This window comes from Bos javanicus, chromosome 1 (genome assembly GCF_032452875.1).
Source record: "Bos javanicus breed banteng chromosome 1, ARS-OSU_banteng_1.0, whole genome shotgun sequence".
NCBI classification, from domain to species: domain Eukaryota; kingdom Metazoa; phylum Chordata; class Mammalia; order Artiodactyla; family Bovidae; genus Bos; species Bos javanicus.
Genome location: NC_083868.1, coordinates 21542448 through 21565545, shown reverse-complemented (window position 1 = coordinate 21565545; position 23098 = coordinate 21542448). Strand labels below are relative to the sequence as shown.

Below are 23098 nucleotides of genomic sequence, written 5' to 3'. Positions count from 1 at the left end.
TCTTTGAATGAGAGATCTGTAAGACTACAGTATGTTGTGGTGACTGATGTATAGGCATGCACAAATCTTTCCAGACTTGTAACTTGTTTTCATGCAAATTGAATAGTTGAGTCCTAGCAGCATTCATTGGCCAGGCTCCAACCCGGTTATTCTTGGTTCACTTATATTTTGTAGCATCACAATATTAAATTCTATACAGTCTGCTTTTCATCTTTTCTGTTTCTCACAAGAGTATCTAAATTTACAGACTTAATACATTTTATTTTTACTAAGTCAAACTAAGACATATTCCCCACTAATATTCCTATCTGACAGGACTTGCCAGCTTTTCCCCATCATTTACATTTGTTATATTCCCTCTCTATGAAAAGGCCACATCTATATGCTCCATATCCTTTTTATTCTGATGAGTACTTCCTATTACACACTTTATATCCTGTTTTGTAAGTTTTTAGTATTAAAAAAAAAACAAAACGATGAGAAACGCAGCTGAGAGGAGCCAGAATAACAAAAATAAAGAGATGGTAAAGGTCAATCCACATGTAACTGTTACGATAGTTATCTTCAGGACTGAGTTGTTAGAAGGCAATAACAGTACTGCCTCAGTAGAAAACTGTGTGTCCTCTATAGAATTGCTAGAAATAGGCACTTTGAGTTAATAGAAATAGAATATTGTAAATCTACAAATTTGGGATGTGTGTGAGATTATTGATTAAAAATTGATTTCTACCACTATCTTATCTTACATATCACATTAAGAAATCTATCTTCCACTGCAGGGCAATTTAACATACACAGTTGAATAAGAGAATCTATTATATTGTTCATTGGAATTACTTATCTCCTTTTATTAGTATAGAAATTTTACTTTAATGCCCATGCCGTTTTTTTTTTTTTTTCCTATTTCTCCCTACAGTTTTCAAATAATTTAATTTGATATAATACTTTCATAATATCATAGAGAACCTGTATTTATCTCTCAGGTGTACATTAGGATTATGAGTGACTAGTGGAAGTAATAAAAGGAGATCTTCTTTATAAAATCCATCAGAGTGATTTTTCTTCTCTCCCTGAAAATCTTTTCAATTAAGCTATAACCTAAGAACCATTAAAATCCAGTTTCTTCAGAATGATATTCCAAATAAGAATATTAATTTATATAGCATTAATTAAATGAGTATTTGTTCCTCTTTTGCTAATAGATAACCAAAAAAAATCCATAGGCATCACTTCTTCAGCATGATTCATTGTCTTATTGAAACTAAGAAATAAGTGATAGGAAAGTATTCTTCAGTCCATATCACACTACCTCTCTAATCTGCAAAAGAATATTTACTTTAACACTTATGTTTAGAGATTTAGCCAGCAGTTGTTTACTACTGGTATATACATCAGGATTACCTGGGAGACTGTTTCTGAGGACATACCATCTGAGACTTATTGGGGTCAGAATCTATGGAGGAAGGGTCCAGAGTATATATTTTTTAAAAGATGTTCAGATAATTCTGAGTGTACCTCTGATTAAGTATCATGGCTGTAGACTATATGAATAAAACTGTATTCTGAGGAAGAGAGAACTTTGCTTGAATTATTATTTTGCTTGTGTTACTCATATCTTACCCAGAAACTATTTGAAGTCCTTACAATATATCTATATAGTATACTCAGATTTTAAAAGCAAAAAAGAAACTGAAACCAAAAAATAAGGGTAGAAAAATGAAGTAAAAATGGTCTACAAGTCAAAAATAAGTTGATATGATTTGGTAGAGTGGACAATATTCTCAGTATTTTCAGGATATTTTCAGTAGCCTCAGTATTTTAAGTCCCTTTAAAGCAGGGACCAAGTCATGTTTTTATTTAAATCTCCAGAATGTAGTATAATACATGACACATGATAGATGCCCCTTAAATGTTTTCTGATTTGATTTCATTCCCTTTTGAAATCACAATAATGAGTTTCCTAGAGGTGATCTTCCAGAGAACGCAGTGGCAACCCACTCCAGTACTCTTGCCTGGAGAATCCCATGGATGGAGGAGCATGGTAGGCTGCAGTCCATGAGGTCGCTAAGAGTCGGACATGACTGAGCGACTTCACTTTCACTTTTCACTTTCATGCATTGGAGAAGGAAACAGCAACTCTGTAGTATTCTTGTCTGGAGAATCCCAGGGACAGAGGAGCCTGTTGGGTACTGTCTGTGGGGTCACACAGAGTCGGACAAGACTGACGTGACTTAGCAGCAGCAGGAGCAGCAGAGGTGATCTTCAGTGTATGGGAGTGCAGCCATTTTAAAAGGTTAACCCAAATAACTCTACCTTAGGAAAGAAAGTCAAAAATATGTGGTGCTGTTATAACTTTTTCTTAGATAAATTGTAGGTTTAACTTGGTTCCTAAGCCTCTACCTCCCACATTCCTGAGAATTCTGTTTGTGGTGCTACCTAGGAATCTGAAGCCTTTAAAAGTTTCTCTGATATTCTAGCCAGCCAGCCTAGCATGGCTTTTTATAGACTGCTTTGGGGGAATTACTGAGTTTAAATGCATTTCTATAAGGAAAATGGACTGCTGTTCTTTGAAGCAGTGCTCTTTAAGTATTTTTCTCTGGGTAGTGGAATGAGCTTTTTATTTTCCTCCTCTGGTTATTTTGTTTGTTCTAGTGAACATATCTTTTACTCTTCTGGTTTGACAAAATAAAGTTAAAACTTCTTTTCTTTTTTATTTTCCCTCTATTAAATCTGAATCCCTTGTAATTCTTCCAAGGCCACTATAAGCACATTTCATCTAAACCAGGTTGTTCCCTATCACTCTGGCTTGTAGGGTCTTTTCCTGTCATTATGGTTTTGCTCATGAAGTATCCCTCATTTGAAAAATGTCCTCTTGTCCTCACTATTCTTGAAACTTTGTCCACTTTTAAGACTTCTCTAATAGCCCCAGATCTTTATGAATGTTCCTAATTACGCCTGTAGCAACTATTGTCTTTTTCCCACTATTCTAGTCCTAATCTATTCTCTGTACCAAAGTTATATTTTGTCTTGCTTACCGTTATAAAGGCTCATTAATAGCAAGGAATTTATTAATCTTTTATCTGTCCTTACAGTGCCTTTGCTTATGCTATTCCTTCTGCCTGGAATCATCTTTCTCATCTCCAAGATAATCTTCTCTACAAATCCATCAAGACTTAGCTCAGTTGGCATTTCTTCTAGGAAGTTTTTCTTAGCATGCAACATCTTTCCAAGTGTGTGTATGGGTCCATGGTGCTTCTCTAGGACCTTGTGCCTAAGTCTATTACAGCAGTTAGCACTTTGTATTGTAATGCAGTATACATTTCTCTGATTTTGTTGAGAGTTCCTTAAAGTGAGTAAATCTTATGTCATTTTTTCTTAACATTATTAATACCTAACATAGTACTGAAAATGGCACATGCTCATCAAACATGTTGGGAATGAAGTTTGGATTTTTGTTTCCAAACTCCCAGAACTTGAATGCTTGTAGGTTCACCTACTGTGATTACAGCACCACTCATACAAGTTCCGTGGAAGATATTTGCACAGAGAAAAGTCTAGAGGAAATAGTTTTGTATGACATTTAGGCAGAATCATTCAGCATCACATAAGGTTTTTGGACTCAAATCCCTATAAGGAAGGAAACCTTAACCCTCAGGACCTACATATATTTGACTGTGTTGATCAGATAAAATTACTTTTGCTCTTAAGAGCTTTATTTACCTACATTGTCCAGGTTTCCCTGGCTTAGCCCAGTGTCCTAGCAGATGGATTTCTTGACCCACATTGCATTAAGCTCACATCCTACTGTCAAGCATTGATGTTTTATCTGTTACAATGAGAAGAGACAGAGGGGGAAAACACAAGTAATGTAAGCTTTAGCAACAAGAAGTTTGTCTCTGTTAAGGCCTAAAATAGCTGACTTAAGCCACTTAATCATGAAACCTTCAGGAAGCAGAAGCTCTGCTAAACTGGAGTTGTAGTGGTTGAGATTTTCTTAACTTTATGTATCATACAGGCACACTGAAAGAACATTGCAGTTCTTAGGAAGTCTAGAAATGAGACATTTAACTTCTTTTGGACTTCTTTTCCTGTCACAAACATGGTAATCATTTCTTCCTTTAGTTTTCCTTGCCAGAGTATATTTCACTTCCATTATCCTAATGACTCATATCCAAAATATAAGACATCTGCACGTCAGTCTCCAAACCATTATGTCTAAAATGTATCTTGAATCTAACAAATTCTCACTTTCTCACTGTCTCTGTTATCCAAAAGCACAGTCATTTCTTGCTAATATTGCTCTCTAAGCAAGATAAAGAGCTTATGTTTTACTGACTTCTGGTTTTACTTTATTCTCTAATCTTTTCTTTACAATGTAGTCAGAATAATTTTCTTTAAACTCAGCGTGTTTTCATTGTATTTAGAATGTTTATCCACTTCCTTTTGCCGTTAAAACTTTCATGACTCAAAGGCCCCCGTTTTATCCCTGTCTGCATCATCTCTTGCCATTTCTCCCCTCTTATACTATAGTCTATAGTTCGACCACACTAGAAGCCCTTCAGATTGAATTCATGTTCACTTCATGGGCTATACGTTCTTCCACCTAATTCATTATGTTTCAACTGAAACGTTAGTTTATCTCATACCCCATAATCTTAAGTTACGCTTGCCCCATTTTATTCCTATAATGTATTATGATGATGTCACAATTCATACATGTAATTCTTTGGTTAATAACTTTTTCCATAGTTAACTATAAATTTCATGGGATCAGGGACTGGCCACTTTGTTAACACTGAGTCCCAGTGCCTAGCCTAGTGCCTGGTACATAGACACTTAATTAAAATTCAGTGGATGAATGAATACTCATGCATCTATGTTTAATTATAGTATTTCTTTTTTAATAATATTTCACTTTGAGAAAGGTTTTAAATTAATCAGATGTTGGAAAGGATGACAGTAGTCCTGTTGTTTCCCACCAGTTGGTTGAGCAGGAACTCAACCTATCCCAGTAACACTGTGCAATGTTTTAGAGTACATTCTTATTCCTTTTACCCTTTCATTAGCTTATTAATTCATTTGTTTCATTAAATTATTGTGTGCTTATTATATGCTTGGTGTGGAAGAAATAGGAATACAAAAGGGAGATAACACCCCTGCTCTTGAGATTCTTACAGTATAGCAGGGAATGTAGGCTTGAAACAAATAACAGTAGTGAAGCTTATAATTGTAGGAAAGTGCTATTAAAATGAAAGTATAAGTTACTGTAGAGCAGTAATTCTTGTCTGGGAGTGGTTTTGACCTTCAGAGGGCATTTGACAATACTGGAGACATTTCTGGTTGTCACCACTGAGAGAGGGGGTCAGTACTACTAGTATTTAGTGGGTAGATAGATGCCTAGGTACACAGGAAAGCCCTCCACACCGTAGAATCATCTGACCTAAAATGTCAGTAGTGCTGAGGCTGAGCAGCCCTCCCCTAGAAGCAGAGTCATCAGCAATACTTCCATGTGGAAACAGCATTTAAGCCAAAGGATATATAGAAGTTATTAGGTGGAGGAGTGAGAGGTTGACCAAACAGTCAAAGGGAAGAAAATGAGGAAAGATCCAGAAGTTGGACAGTTAGCCTCTTCTCTGATGTATTGGATAAACTGAAAAAAGGCTAGTATGTGTTTCTTTTTGAGCAAAGGACACAAGGTGATGGAGAGACAGGCAGAGGCCCAATTATATAAAGCCTCATAGGTTGTATAAGGATAAATATTGGGCTCGTCTGTTAAATATCCAGTGGACATTCAGAGTACATTGTTGCATCTGTGGATTTAGAACTCAGAACATAGACAGTAGACATAATTTTAGGAATTCTTCCCAGAAGTAGTATTTGAACTCTTGAGTTTATATTGGTCCTGGAACTATCAGGAGCAGGTTCAGAAAAGATAGAAGGCTGGGTTCATTCATGGTTAGGATTTTGTTAGGTAAGTATGAAAAAGAATACTCTGGCCAGAAAAACAGCTACTGTGCTCTCTGTGGAAACTCAGACCAGGATTGTTGTACAGCCCCCTGCTCCCTTGTTCTTTGGTAGAATGCTAGTGATTTTCTAAAGTGAGATTTGTTTTTTTTTAAGGTTTCACAGTTTTATTTTCTAATTTGTTTTTAACTGGAAGATAATTGCTTTACAATGTTGTGTTGGTTTCTGCTGTACAACAGCGTGAATCAGCCATAAGTATACACACTTCCCTTCCCTCTTGAACCTCCCTCCCACCCCCAACCCCGATCCCCATCCCACACAGGCTAGTGGACCAGCAGGGAAGGAAGGTGAGATGAATTGAGAGAGTAGCACTGAAACATATATTACCATGTGTAAAATAGATAGCTAGGAAGCTGTCGTGTAACACAGGGAGCTCAACCCGGTGCTCTGATGACCCAAAGTGAGATTTTGATACTTGTCCTAACAACAACAACAAAAACTTACAATAAATTTCTTAGCATAAACTATGAGTTCTTTCTTCAGTAATTATTTGACTTATCTGAGATTTGATTCTTTTCTTTTGGTAAATAAAGTAAAATTAATGTATAACTTCAAATGAGAAGTAAATGAGAAATTCATCTTAGTCTAGACTCACTGATTTATATTAGATATACAACTGATTCTTTTCTCATGAAGCACAAGCAGGAGAACCAGAATATCTAGAGCAGCCATCAAGAAGTGATTTCTCAAAGCACTTGAAAGAAGAAACCATTCGAATAATTACCAAGGCATCACATGAGCATGAAGATAAAAGTCCTGAAACAGTTTTGCAGTCGGTAAGAATTTTTCTTTTAGCTCTCTGAGCATACCCATCCATGTTCACGAGGTTTCTTAGCTGTGTAAGGAGAGTGACCTGTCTGGGAGTCAGGAGAGACCTGGCCAAGGGATGACTCTGCCGTGAACATGATGAGTGGTTGTAGGTGTCACCTAACTGCCAGGTTGTAATTTCCTCAGCTATAACTTTTTAAATGCTTCTTTTGAAAAAAACAGTTTTTATCTTCCTGTTAAATTATAATCCTGAAAAATTATAATCATAGGCCAAACTGGTCATTTGATTTGGAACTTCAAAAGGGAAGTACGGAGTTTAACATTATTTTTCTTTCCCCTCTACCTCCTTCCCACCCTGCCTTCCGTATTTAGTCTTACGTTAGGATAGTTGGGAATGTAGGGTATAATTTTCATTTCTCCATGGACTGTGTTTAACAAAATTCTAGATAGTCTAGGTTCGAGTAATATTAACAGGATAAATATGATATTATAAAACAGTTTATGCATAGTTCAAGTACCTTATGTCAAATTGTCATTATTAACCTCCTTTAGTATAATTTTCAAGTATTTAGCTGTGTCTTTTAATAACAGTAAGTTGAACATATTAGTATTGTATTATGTTTCAGTAAATATGATATGATATTCAGTAAATATGATATTCGAGGATTTCATACTATAAGACCATTCAGTTGCTATAGGTATATATTTTTTATTATATTAGTGAGCACAAACAGCTCTAATATAGGTTTCACAGTAGCTAATTTTAGGATTTGAAGATGCCCACCCAGAGAAATAAAGAAAAGAGGACATTTCAACACATAATTTCTACTTACTGAACTTAATCTCAACAGTAACCCTCTAATTACAGTGTGGTCTTTAATATTATAAGGCCATATTAACCAAAATATTCAATTAATAGGATAGTCTTTTAATTATATTTTGCTGAACAAAGTGATACTGATAAAGTATTTTTTAATTTAGTTTCCTTTTTGAAAAAGTTTGATTACAGATCTTTTTACCATAAAAAACAATGTATTAATATAGATTTTTATTATTATTCCAAATTCTGCAAATACCCTAGAGACTATAAAAACCTTGAGGAACTGCTCATTCTAAAGCACTTCCTGAAAAATGCTTCTTTGAGTAGATCTGGGTGAATGATAGAAGAGGACACCTTTGGAAGGAAGAAAAAGCACAGGAGTAAATACGAGGGAGAAATAATTTTGTCTGATATAAAAAACGTATTTTGCTAAGGCATTTGCTAGTTAGGACTTTTATTTGTTAGTGCCTACATTATGGTTGATAAGTTTCATCCTTTTAACTGATATCAAAAAGGTGGAAACATTACTTAGCTTAATGTAGAATCATGGTTGTTTTTTTTTTCTTAGTTTGGCTAATCAAGTACATTTTAAATTTGTAGAAATTAGCATTTAAAGTTAGTTTATTTATATGGTTATTATCTTATAAGGTACCAGCCTATGGCTTCACCTTTAGTTGAAAAAGGATGGCATTGAGAAAATAGATTAGCTAGCATAAATATTTTTCAATTTGGCTTATCTTCTGGAGTAAACCAATAGTTGGTCCCATTGTCTGTATAAATCCTGCACCATGTCTAAGAGTATGTTGATCATGAGTATGACCAGTGTTTCTTGGTCTCATGGCCAGTTGTTTAGGATCATTAAAATCACTGGGTTTTCTCATTTAAAGGCATGCCTTAGAAACTAAGGGCAGCAGAGGATGATATGGTGAGATGGCATGGTAGACATGAATCTGAGCAAACTCGGTAAGATAGTGAAGGACTAGAAAGCCTGGGCATGCTGCAGTCCATGGGGTCGCAAAGACTCAGGCATGACTTAGTGACTGAATAACAGCAAAGGAAGTAAATTGCAAAGAGTCTTTAGCTTTGGGGACTAAATAGTCCTGGATTTCGAATATTAGTTTTTTTTTTCCTGCAATCTATGCAAACTTGAGTAAGTTGCTTAATTTTTCTAAACCTCAGTTTTTTAAAAATATAAAATGGAGGTGATAATACGATGAATTAAGATCATTTTTTAAGTGCCTAGCATATAGTGTAGACCTTAAGTAGCTCTTTATTTCCTTCTGTTACTTAAATCCTAACCATTTCACAAATGTACAGTATATAAAGTTTTGACGTTAGTTAAGAAAAATTTCCTGAGAAGCTTAGAATCACAGAAGCCATAAAGAGATACTCTGCAGATGTTTAGACAGCTTGCTTTTTAGAAGAGAGTCTCTAATTTTAAATGAAATATTTTAGAAAATTTAAAATTCAAAAAAGTAAACTCTAAGAATCATACATAGTTCCACAACCCAAAGTTAATCACTTAATAAATTAGTATGTTTTATTTCATTCTTATTTTTATATACAGATTTGTGATTTATTTTTGTAGTTGATTTACTACTGTATATACAATTTTATATTTTATTTCTGTCACTAAATAGCTTTCCCATTGATGCAGATTCTTTGTAAGAAATGTTTAATGGGTTAATAGTAATTCATTGAGTGGTCAAATTCTTGTTTACTTACTCATTCCCTTCTTATATATTATTTCTACTTTTATGTAATTTTAAAAAGACTGCTAAAAATGAAACTTCTTCTATATTTTTGGTTATTTCTTTAGATTTCCATAGTGGAGTTATTAGGTTAAAACCTGTGAGCATATTGAGGAATCCAAAGGGGTTGAAAATATATAGCTTTCTAATCACCCTTTTATGGGACCACTTTTTTTTTTTTTTTTTTTAACAAATCGGGTATTTAATAGATTTCAGGCAATTACTTAAAATCTTTGTGATCTAATTATTTTTGCAACTTATTAACTGAGTAATTTATTTTTAACCTCCTTTAAGTTCAGCCTTTATTAAGGTGTTCATAGAGGATGTGACCATAATAGGAAAAGATATCCTTAGGCATGCATGCTCAGTCTTTTCGGTTGTGTCCAACTCTTTGCGACCCTATGGACTGTAGTCCACCAGGCTCCTGTCCATGGAATTCTCCAGGCAAGAATACTGGAGTGGATTGCTGTGCCCTCCTCCAGGTGATCTTCCTGATCTAGGGATTGAACCCATGTTTCCTGGGACTCCTGCATTGCAGTCAGATTCTTTACTGCTGAGCCATTAGGGAAGCTCCTAAATATCCTTGTACTTTACTTCAATGAACCCTAAAATTCTTTATATGAAAAATTTTATGGTAATTTAAGATATCTAAGCTTGATGAGAAATACTACAGAATGTGTGCCCAAAGCTGCTTCCTTTTTTCAACTTTCACCCAAATAATTAATAATATGCTGTTTTAAACTATTTTGTGGTAACTGAAAAGGTTTATAAAACATTTATTTTTCCTAAGTGCAGTTAATTTTTTCAAAGGAAATATGTTGTTGTGTAAGGATCAGTATTCTAAAGAGTGCATTTCCTGGTTGATACTTTCTTAAATTTATATTTATTATTATTAATATATTATTGGTTTGAATTGGTTTGCTTGTGAGAAATTTTTCACCAAAAGTCCAGACAAATTTCCTAGTTTACCTGCTTATATTTCACTCTTGTGACTCGAAACCTAGGACAATATTTTCTCTCTTAATTATTTTTTTCTCTCTTAATTTAATTAAATATCATGGACCAAGCTTACCTCTGTAGACTATGTGTTAGTATATTGAGTTAAGATTATTAAAATATAAGCAATTCCAAGAAGCATAATAGTATAATGTTTATAATTTCTATCATTTATAGAACAATAATTAATTTATCAGATTTTGGGTTAGCTGAATACTCTCTCCTGATCATGACAACCATGCAGGTTGGTTTTATCGTCTGTCAAAGACTCAAACAAAGCAAAAGAAAACTTTCCTGAAAATGTCATGGTTAAAAATAGCATTTCTTTTTAAAAAATAAGCCAGTCTTGGCTGCTGTTCTTGTTTTATTGTTTAATTAAACTTTTTCTGCATATATACTTTGAAAAAGTCAGAAAATCTTCACATTTTAAAATTTACCCAAAAAAAATAAAATAAAATAAAATTTACCCATATTTTAAACTGCAGTAAGACCACTCCGTTTTCATTAAAATTTTCTGTTTATTTGGTGTCAAAACTAAGTTGATTTTTGCTTAGGAAAATTTTAAAGGTGCAATTTGAAGTTACTTAAGCAATCTGCTTTCAAGCACCTTAAGTATTTTTGAAATTTGTTTGTAGATAAATAGTGAATATGGTAGTCATCTATTCAGTAAAAAAGGATCCTTGTGAAATCTGAACAGTATTTTGAATGAACCATATTAGTGTCTTTGAGTGGACTTTCTGGACTTTACACTGGTTTCCACTCCATTGGTTTAGTGAAGTTCATAGAATTTAACAAAAAAGCAAATCTGAGTTGTTAAAAATTGATATCACTTTCTAGGAGCATTTCCCAAAACAAGAATTCATTGAGAACTCATGATATAAATATACCAGGTGCTAGTGAGTTAGGCACAATAGATTATGGATATTAAGTGGCAATATAATTAGTTATTAGAAAGGATAGAAGGTAGAATCATCAGAAGGAAAACTTAAAAATTCTGGGGTCGGAGGAGGTCTTATTTTGATGAAAATATCAAAAAAGGCTGTATAGAATGATTAGAATTAAAAATAAATAAACCTTTCACCAATAAAAACAGCAGTAGGATATCCAACTTCAGTATTAACTCTATTTCTACAAATTTGGAATCCAAGGTGCTCTGTGAGGGGGAAAAAAAAAACAACAACAACATTTAAATTTAATTTAATATTTCAGATACGAAGCAAAAGCTAGAGATCTTGTGTTATTACTGAATTAATGCATTTGCTTTGATGTTCAGCTTTAGATGGTTTTATTTCGTACCAAACAAACGCAGGTATTTTAAAAGGATCAAGAGTCTATGCACTGAAACTGAGTGCTTCCGTTGTTCTCTTTTCTAATGTTCACACTGATGATTTTTTTCTGCAGAAACCTGAAAATACCACAAGCCAGCCACCTTCTAACCAGCAAGTTGTAGAGGTGGAGATTCCTCATGTAGGGACATTTATGGTTGAGTCAAAGGAGGGGGGTTATGATGATGAGGTACCTTCACTGTAGCCCTTGGCACAACTGCCACTTGTTCTTTGCTGTTCAAATGCAAGTGCTTCGGGCATGCTGCACCCTCACACTGTGTCTATGGCCGCGCAACATACAGCTTTGCCACCCACAGTCTGAAATTACCTTACCAATTGCTAACAGTATTAAATACTTCGAACTTCAAGTGAAAATGTAGCTAGAAAGCTTACGAATTTGGCAAAAAGAAAAATTTTGTATTGCAAGAGTTAATTCCTTTGTTCACACACAGAATTTGTTTACTCTTAGGTTGGTAAGTTTTAATTAAGTTTGTTTAATTACATAGCAAAAATTTTTTGAGCACTTAAAATTTTTATTTTCCTTTCTTGTTTTGCTCGAAGTATCAGTTATTATACTTTGCCCACTATTTCCTGCCAGAAGATCCTACAGTCTGATTTGGTGTATATTAGTAAATATATAGGTTTCCCTGGAGGGTCAGTTAGTAAAGAATTCGCCTGCAGTGCAGGAGACTGCCTGCAACATAGCAGACTGGGGTTGGTTTTGTTTTTTTCCCCAACCTCTGTGCGACTGAACGGAATAATTCATCAGCATTGCTAAATACCTACCAGTGTTTTGTACACTGGGCACCTCATCTTACCTCTTCTTATCACTCCACTGTTAATTTTCATCTACTTAGTTTTCTAACATTATGGAGTCACTTTTGCTTCCTGTCATACGGTTCTTGGGAATCCAGATGAAAATTGCTATTGTCTTGATCCCATCAGATTTTTCCCCCCTTTACCACTTTTTTCTTAACACTCTTCGATTTTCATCTTTTCCATATTTGAAAGAAGCCAGTAAAGCTGTTTCTGAATAGTAACAACAGAGAAGACAGATCCTGAAATCTAACATTTGTTAGTTATTACTGGCATGGATGAGAGCTGAATGTATATAAGTTTTTTTTCCAAGTAACTTTTTTTCAGACTGACTTCAACATTATAATTAAACTCTTGTATGAGTCACTTCACTTTCATGAGTTAATCACCACAATCAGAGGTGTCATAAAGACATTACTATTACTGTGCCACTGTAAGAAAGCATGGGCCGTAAAGAGACCGAGAAACAGATTTGTGAGTTAGGAACTGATCAGAAGGATTTTCTGAAGCAGATAGTTAGATACATTGCAACTATCTGTGTGTGATCCAAAATATGCTGTGGGCAGTAGTTTTAGTGAATCAGAGGTAATGGATGCAGTCTCTTGATTGCTCCAATATTATAGCTTCATAGTATCTTGAGATTTTCATTTTTCAGATATTTTAAAATATAAACACTTAATACAGTCATTCCTCAGTATCTGGGGGGATTGGTTCCAGGACCCTCCCTGACCCCAGCAGATACCAAAATCTGCAGATGCTCAAATCCATTATACAAAATAAACTATTGTGAAAATGAAATACTTAAATATTTAATACTTAACAGCAGTACATTTTTCTGTTCAACCATTTCCATGATGGTGGTACTTGAAGATTATGGAAACTGGCATGTTGTATTAGAAATATTTTTATAATGTTAGTTTGTTGATCAAGCATCTTAGTGCTTGTTTTAGGGTGAGCCTTCTGGCATTTATAAAATAGAATTGTGATTAATTATTTAACACTCATTTGTGCAAGTGCTTATGCTATTGGCAGAGTTTTGTGTTTTGTGTGTGTGTTTGTGTTTTAATTCATTGGAGTGATAGTTTAGCAGTGCATGTGCCTTGTAATTCTTAAAAATAAGTCATATGGATACAGGGCTGCTGCTTAGATGTTTAGATTGTATGGTTATACAAACAGGGGTACCTGGCCTGCTGGCAGAGTAGAGCTGGAATTTAGCTAATGCTGAGCTCCTCAAGCCTTAAAGAAGAAGCATGTTTTTAAATAAAAAGAACATTGATTTTTCTAAATGGTTCTCTTACAGAGCAGCACATTTTTCTAAATTGTCAAGAAGGTGTTGCCTTCTAAAAAATTCTTCAGTGCAGATGGGGTGGGGTGCCTTTTTGCACTACGCACAAAGGCACCGTGCCAGCTAGCTGTGGCCCTGTATGGCAGATTTTGAGAGATACTTACCTGCATATCAGATCACATTTGCTACCCAAAAAAAGTGCAGTGTTTGATTTATAGTAAAAAACAAAGAACTTTCAACTTGCATGTAAAGGAATTATTTTGTTTTTGTGATTTTTTTTTCTCTCTATGATAACCATTCAAAAGTTCTTACTTTAAATCCCTTATGGCAGATCATGATGACACCGAACATGCAAGGTATTATCATGGCCATAGGTAAATCCCGGAGTGTGTATGACAGGTGTGGCCCTGAAGCAGGGTTCTTTAAGGTACAATGAACATTTTTATTTTATTTACTTTTTTAAGTGAACTTCTTAAAATGTTTCATTTCCTTGAATTAAATTTGTTTTCCTATGTAATTTCTCTTTTCCTATCTTAGCCATGACCACCTAATGTTCTGGGGGTTTCTTTTATATGTGAATCTAAGACTGATTATTTTTTTAATTCAGATACTTCAACAAAAGCAAAACATTTTACCCAAGTTACCCTAATAGTACACCTCTGGTTTGTTAGCAGGAGTTTGAATTGTATATATATCTGAAGCAAATACAGGGTATTGATGAGCAAAAGTAGGAACTGAGTTATTTGCTTCTGGTAATATTTTTTTTTTCTTCTCTAGTAATATTATTAGTCAGTATGGCTTTGATTTTATTATCATTTCATACTAAATTGCTTTCTTCATTTTAGTTATTTCTAAAATTCATTCATTATCTTATGTTTCTTAATTATGTTCCTCATAATTAATTTTAATATCTTAGTTATTTCAAAACATGCAACCATCAAGCTGATGCATTATTCTGTGACTAGATCTTTCTTCCCTCTTATACCAGATCTTAACAATGATTTGATAACAGTATTATTTGTTCTTATATATTTGAAAGATGAAAACACTCCATTTGGTTTTCACTTTCTTTAGTGAAAGTCACTTACTTGTGTCCAACTCTTTGCAACCCCATGGACTATACCGTCCATGGAATTCTCCAGGCCAGAATATTTGAATGGGTAGCCTATCGCTTCTCCAGGGGATCTTCCCAACCCAGGGATTGAACCCAGATCTCCCACATTGCAGGTGGATTCTTTACCAGCTGAGCTACAAGGGAAGCCCAAGAACACTGGAGTGGGTAGCCTATCTCTTCTCCTGCAGATCTTCCTGGGGGTCTCCTGCATTGCAGGTGGATTCTTAACCAACTGAGCTATCAGCAAAGCCCAACTTTCTTTAGGTTAACCAAAAATAATCACTTTTTTTTTTCACTCCTCCTTCCCCTTTAATGTTTGTTATTTACCAAAAAAAAAAAAAAAAACTTTATTGGGGTATAGTTTATGTCAGCAAGCCATGTAAGTTATATATTCCCTTTCTTGACATTTACAATTGAAAAATTTCCCTTTTCTGTACTCTACCACCTTTCAACTCCATCTTTATGAAACTTCTTTTTAGTATTTCTTTCAGTATATAGTACAAACAAAGGCCTTGGCAGTAGTAGACTTAGATCAGAAAACACTTTAAACTGGTTAGAATTAGAGTGATCAAGCATCCTGGTATGCCTGGGACCAAAGGATTTCCTGGGATACAGGACTTTAGATGCTAAATGATGAAAGTTCTGGCAAACTAGTCCCAAGATGAGTTGTTCACTCTGTTATGATCCCATGAGAGAGTTTGAAAACTACTTTACCATAAAAAAAAAGAAAAACAACTTTTATGTTTAAAAATTCTACCCTTATCCCCAGGTAATCTACATTTCTCTTCTTAAAAATCACTAAATACATGTCTTCTAAAGTGTTCATCTACTTTGTGGAAGAGTTATCTGTCATTTACACTACCATTGTCATTTTTGGTCAACTTTGGGTATCTTTATATTGAACTGGAAGCTTCACTTTTATTAATACATGGATACTTTCAAAGAGTCAACTAATAATACGTACCATAACAGTAATTACACCATGTCCCCCCACCCCCAATCAGTGATAACACTTTTCAATTATTTCATCAAATCCTTCTGGTTTTAAATCTTTAAGAAGGATGCCTGTGATTTTGATTCTTAGTTTACCTATTTCCTGTTGAATTCCCGACCATGGGATGTGATTGACAAGCTCTCTTTATTCTCCTGCCCCATATACACACATTAACATGTACAATTTTTATCCCTACATCAACACACAGAATTTTGTCATTTGATTAAATCAGAATTCTCAGCTTGTACTGTTTTTTGCGTGCTACTTAGGGTTGAACTAAGTCATAAACATTATTATTTTACTTTTTCCCCCCTCAGTTGTCATTTTCTTTGGAATTAGCTGGCTTTTGTTGTTGTTTGCTTAGTTTTTTGCTCTGTTCTTCATTAGTTCTTTTGTGTGTGTTTTTGTTGTTGCTGTTTTGGTTTTTTTGTAGAAGTCTATTCTGGAGCTTTATGACCTGCTCCAGTCTGCATTGGTTTTCCACTCTTCTTCATATGTAACTAGTATCTTGAGATCTTCTTTAGCTGTCACTTTTAGGATGGCCTTTGCATCTTGTTCTTTGTGTGACATTTTCTGTATCTCATATATTTGTGTTTAAATATACCTGCTGATTCTGATGCAGCAGAAAATCTCTAAAGTTTATTATTTCTGTACATTTCCATCTATCTGTAATTGAGGAATATGTATGTTTTACATACATACATAATATAGGAATATGTTTATATCTAAAATATATATATTTATATACAATATATATATAAATATAGGAATATATAAATATATAATTATAATATTAAAATAATATATAAATATATATGATATTTGTAATATAAATTATATTTATATAAGATTTATATGTTATATATAAATAGATAAAAATAGGAATATGTTTATAATTAATGTATATTTTTAGTATAGATAAATGATTAGCATTTCAAAAATTCTGGCTGATAAATATAAAATTTGAGAAAACATGTTCTAAAATAACAAAAATAACATATACAAATGCAGTCATTCGGCAATAATAGTGGTGTCTCAAATAAAACTAATAACAACTGTCTCTCCTGCTGCCCTGTTGTAACTACTTCTAACATTTGTATAGCCTTTCTGACATTTTTATTTTGTTTGTAAGGACATGCATAGAGAATTTTTTTAACTTTTACTATTCATATTATATTATAATTATTCATATTTTATAACTCAGAAACATATTGTAAGTATTCTTAAGCCAATATATCTACCACATTATCTATACCACCTGCATTTAGTATTCTATGGTATAGATGTACTCTCATTTATTATATATTACCCTCTCTTTGGACGTATGTGATATGTTTTTTCCCCATTTGCCATTTCTGTTTGAATTTAGTCTATGGTAACTTTTTCTATAAAGCAGTTTTAAAATACTGTGGTATCTATACTATCTTTCCTCTCTTTTCTGAATTCTGGAGTTTCATTGCTATGCAAAAAGTCATCTTCAACAAAGGTATTATAAATTTTCTATAATTTTTCTTAAAACATTGTTCTTAATAAGTTTTTATTTTATAAATTCAAAAATACCCTATTTACCTTTAACTGTAGCATTTTATCTGGGCTTTCTGCATTCTATATTAAATAAAAAATTGCTATATGTTTTTATTTAGGGGCTGTCTTCCCAGGTTTGCAGTTATACTTGTTAAATTCCTTTACTGTCCTGTTTTCTTTAACTCTAGTGTAATTTACATAAGAATTAACTGTTCTTAAGAGTAAACTAAAACTCACCAATAATATAACCGTATTAGCTTGGCCTCTTGTTTTGGCTGTAGATCTTTTGACAGAGTTTTTTATTCCTTTTACAACAATTGATATGTTTAATTGTTCTATACATTCTTGACATTTTATTCTAATCATTACTGACATTCAGTGTTAAATCACAAAATATATATATAGCACATAATCTAACAAATGACGATTGCTTCTGTCTTCCTATGTTCCCTAAATCAGATATAGTATAGTTTTAATTTTCTTTCTTTATGCTTGGTTTATGATAAATTAAGGTAAAGGTTTTTTTTTTTTTCTTTTTTAATATTTATTGTCCTATCACAGTACAGAAGAAAAATCTTTGTTGGATTTATTTTGTATTAGCTTTTTTGCTGTGAGAAGATGTTTTTCAACTGTGCATATTTAAGTACTTCTAAATATAGATTTCCGTATGTATTATAATTAAAACAATTTTTAAATGTTATAAATGTTTGCTACTTTAAAAACCATGTGATGAAAATGTTAGCTTTGTTACTGATAAAAAGATCAGTTGGTCAGTGAAACTTACATCTCGCTGGGTAAGTGGCCTTGATAAGGCTTAACTTCTGTATTAGGAAGGGTTAGCAATCCGGTCAGTCACAGTTACTATTTCAACCACAGGCCCTCCCACATTGGGGGGTCTGCCTCTATAAAGCGAATACTAAAGAGTTAATAGGCAGGCAGATCTGAAAAAATAAGTGAGAAAAGATACTTAGGTAAGTCCTTCTCCCAAGATGACTTTGTTATGATTGGTTTCAACTGTTAACAGAAAGTCCCCAAATCATAGTGGCTTAAAGACAGAAGTTTCTGTCATGTAAAAACAAAATCCAGAGAAAGGCAATACAAGGCTACTATGATAAGCAAGAAAAAATAAAAGCCAGAAGGAAAGGAAAGGAATAATATTCTCAAAGTACTAGTTACTTGTATGTGTATGTGTAGGGGTGGGAGTGGGAGGGGTCATATCATAATTAAAATCATTGGATTAGTATTATATTTTTCATTCAATTTCAGATATATTAAATTTTCTTTTATGTATTTTTTTTTGTTTATACATATTAAAGTGCCCTTAGGATTTTAATGAAGTAATAACACTACTATATTACGAAACTTTTTTTCCTTACTGGTTGTTTCATTGCTTCATAACAATTGTTCCCAGTTGATATAACTTTATCAGTTTGCTTTTTCTTTTTAAATTCCTGTTATTATTACTTCTCTGTTTATTAAGTAGTTATGAAAATATATTTACTAAACTATAAAACTTGCTGAAAAGTACACAGTTCATGAGTTTACAGCTCAGTAAATTATCACAGAGTACACATATTCATGTAACTACCTATCAGGTCAAGAAATAGAACATTATAATACTCCAGAAACTACCCTTGTTTATCCTTCATGTGAACTACACTCTTCCCCTATCCAAAAGTATATGTTATCTGAACTTCTAACAATGTAAGTAAGTTTTCTTGTTGAACTTTATATACCTGGAGTCTTTTACTGTAGGTCCATTATGTCTGGCTGCTTTTACTCAAGAATATGTTTGGAACTTCATATGTATTATTGGATATAGTTAGAATTTGTTCATTCTCTTAATGGTATTCCATTGTATAACTACACTATTTTTGTCCCATTCTGTTGATGGGCATATTCAAAATGTATTTATTATGTGCTTATATCACAGTATTTATATCAGCGTACTAGTGAATATAGCCAGGGAAATGATGGACTAAGTTTCTGCCCTAATGAAGTTTATTTTCTAGGGGAAAGTAAATACTAATTAGAGTTATAATCAGTATGATAAAGTAGCATTTTGACATGGAAGAACATTTAACGGAAAATCAGAAATGTTATCAAGAGGACTTCTTAGAGAAAGTGATGTTTAAACTAATAAAATACACATATATCAAAACATAGAATGTAAACATTTCTCTCTCACTTTTTATCTTTTTCTTTTTTTATTGAAGGATAATTGCTTTACAGAATTTTGTTGTTTTCTGTCAAACCTCAACATGAATCAGCCATAGTTATACATATATCCCTTCTCGTTTGAACCTCCCTCCCATCTCCCTCCTCATCCCAACCCTCTAAGTTCATACAGAGCCCCGTTTGAGTTTCCTGAGCCATACAGCAAATTCCCCTTGTCTATCTATTTTACATATGGTAATGTAAGCTTCCACATTTCTGTTTTCATACATCTTACCCTCTCCTCCCCTCTGCCCATGTCCATGAATCTATTCTCTATGTCTGTTTCTCCATTAATGCCCTGTAAATAAATTCTTCAGTACCAATTTTTTAGATTTTGTATATGTGCATTAGAATACAATATTTATCTTTCTCTCTCTGACTCACTTCACTCAGTATAATAGGTTCTAGGTTCATCTGCCTCATCAGAACTGACTCAAATGCTGAGTAATATTCCATCTGTGTATATGTACCGCAACTTTTTTATCCAGTCATCTGTCAATGGGCATCTAGGTTGCTTCCGTGTTCTAGCTATTGTAAATAATGCTGCAGTGAACAATGGGATACATGTGTCTTTTTCCATTTTGGTTTCCTAGGGTATATGCCTAGGAGTAGAATTGCTGGGTCATATGGTGGTTTTATTCCTAGTTTTTTAAGGAATCTCCATAGTGTCTTCCATAGTGGCTGTATCAATTTACATTCCCACCAACAGAGCAAGAGCGTTCCCTTTTCTCCACACCCTCTCCAGCTTTTATTGTTTGTAGATTTTTTGATGATGGCCATTCTGACCGGTTGTGCGGTGATATCTCATTATGGTTTTTATTTGCATTTCTCTAAAAATGAGCAACATTGAGCATCTTTTCATGTGTTTGTTAGCCATTTGTGGTCTTCTTTGGAGAAATATCTGTTTAGGTCTTTTTCCCACTTTTTGATTGGGTTGTTTGTTTTTCAGGCATTGAGTTATATGAGCTGCTTCTATATTTTGGAAATTAATCCTTTGTCAGTTGTTTCATTTGCTATTATTTTCTCCCATTCTGAGGGTTGTCTTTTCACATTGCTTATAGTTTCCTTTGCTGCGCAAAAGCTTTTAAGTTTAATCAGGTCCCACTTCTTCACTTTTGTTTATATTTCCATTACTCTAGGAGGTGGGTCATAGAGGATCTTGCTTTGATATGTTTTTGAGTGTTCTGCCTATGTTTTCCTCTAAGAATTTTATAGTTTCTGGTCTTACATTTAGGTCTTTAATCCATTTTGAGTTTATTTTTGTGTATGGTGTTAGATAGTGTTCTAATTTCATTCTTTTACATGTAGCTCTCCAGTTTTCCCAGCCCCGTTTATTGGAGAGGCTGTCCTTGCCCCATTGTATATTCTTGCCTCCTTTGTCAAACATAAGGTACCCATAGGTGCATGGGTTTATTTATGGGCTTTCTATCTTGTTTCATTGATCTCTATTTCTGTTTTTGTGCCAGTACCATACTGTCTTGATGATGGTAACTTTGTAGTATAATCTGAATTCAGGAAGGTTGATTCCTCCCAGCTCCATTCTTCTTTCTCAAGACTGCTTTGGCTGTTCAGGATCTTTTGTGTTTCCATATGAATTGTGAAATTTTTTGTTCTAGTTCTGGGAAAAATGCCATTGGTAATTTGATAGGGATCACATTGAATCTGTAGATTGCATTTGGTAGTATAGTCATTTTCACAATATTGATTCTTCCTACCCAGGAACATGGAATATCTCTCCATATGTTTATGTCATCTTTGATTTCTTTCATCAGTCCCTTATAATTTTCTGTGTACAGTTCTTTTGTCTTTTTAGGTAAGTTTATTCCTAGATATTTAATTCTTTTTGTTGCAGTGGTGAGTGGGATTGATTCCTTAACTTCTCTTTCTGATTTTTCATTGTTAGTATATAGAAAGGCAAGTGATTTCTGTGTATTGATTTTGTATCCTGCAACTTTGCTAAATTCACTGATTAGCTCTAGTAATTTTCTGATACTATCTTTAGGGTTTTCTATGTACAGAATCATGTCATCTGCAAATAGTGAGAGGTTTGCTTTTTCTTTCCTGATATGGATTCCTTTTATTTCTTTTTCTTCTCTGATTGCTATAGCTAGGACTTCCAGAACTATGTTGAAAAATAGTGCTGACAGTGGACACCCTGGTCTTGTTCCTGATCTTAGGGGGTATGTTTTCAGTTTTTCACCATTGAGAGTAATGTTTGCTGTAGGCTTACCATACATAGCCTTTACTATGTTGAGGTAGGTTCCTTCTGTGCCCATTTTTTTGAGTTTTCATCATAAATGGGTGCTGAATTTTGTCAAAGGCTTTTTCTGCATTTATTGAGATTATCATATGGTTTTGATCTTTCAGTTTGTTAATATGGTGTATCACATTGATTGATTTGTGTATATTGAAGAATCCTTGCATCCCTGGAATAAACCCAGCTTAATCATTGGTGTGGGAGCTTTTTGATGTGTCACTGAATTCAGTTTACTAAAATTTTGTTGAGGATTTTTGCATCTATGTTCATCAGTGATGTTGGCCTGTAGTTTTCTTTTTTTGTGTTGTCTTTGTCTGGTTTTGGTGTCAGGGTGATGGTGGCCTCATAGAATTAGTTTGGAAGTGTTCCTTCCTCTGCAGTTTTTTGAAACAATTTTAGAAGGATAGGTATTAGCTCTTCTCTAAGTGTTTGATAGAATTCTCCTATGAAGCCATCTTGCCCTGGGCTTTTATTTTTTGGGAGATTTTTGATCACAGCTTCCATTTCAGTGCTTGTAATTGGGTTGTACATAATTTCTATTTCTTCCTGGTTCAGTCTTGGAAGACTGAACTTTTCTAAGAATCTGTCCATTCCTTCCAGGTTATCCATTTTATTGCCATATAGTTGTCCATAATAGTCTTTTATAATCCTTTATATTTCTGCATTGTCTGTTGTAACCTCTCCTTTTACATTTCTAATTTTGTTGATTTGATTCTTCTCTCTTTTTTTCTTGATGAGTCTGGGTAAAGGTTTGTCAATTTTGTTTATCTTCTCAAAGAACCAACCTTTAGTTTTATTAATCTTTACTATTGTTTCTTTCATTTCTTTTTCATTTATTTCTGCTTGGATCTTTATGATTTCTTTCCTTCTATTAATCTTGGGGTTTTTTGTTCTTCTTTTTCCAGTTGTTTTAGGTATAAAGTTAGGTTGTCTGTTCGAATTTTTTCTTACTACTTGAGGTAGGATTGTATTGCTATAAACTTCCCTCTTAGGACCGCTTTTGCTGTACCCCATAGGTTTGGGGTTGTTGTGTTTTCATTGTCATTTGCTTCTAGAAATTTTCTGATTTCCCTTTTGATTTCTTCAGTAATCTGTTGGTTATTTAGAAATGCGTTGTTTAATCTCCATGTGCTTGTGTTTCTTACAGTTTTTTTCTGGTAGTTGATATCTAGTCTCATAGTGTTGTGGTCAGAGAAGATGCCTGATA

At 33.7% G+C, this 23098-nt stretch overlaps 1 protein-coding gene across 6 annotated transcripts in view; it reads left to right on the top strand.

Moving 5' to 3' along the window:
- The window catches only part of USP25 (ubiquitin specific peptidase 25), a 159220-nt gene that overhangs the window by 108460 nt on the left and 27662 nt on the right, over positions 1-23098 (top strand). For 2 of the 6 annotated variants that reach the window (XM_061428651.1, XM_061428591.1), the window contains 3 exons: positions 6661-6800; positions 11761-11874; positions 14117-14212. In XM_061428651.1, coding sequence (XP_061284635.1) covers positions 6661-6800; positions 11761-11874; positions 14117-14212 — 350 coding nt within the window. The remainder of the gene's footprint in view (positions 1-6660; positions 6801-11760; positions 11875-14116; positions 14213-23098) is intronic. The other 4 variants (XM_061428715.1, XM_061428684.1, XM_061428785.1 and 1 more) reach the window with 2 other exon arrangements.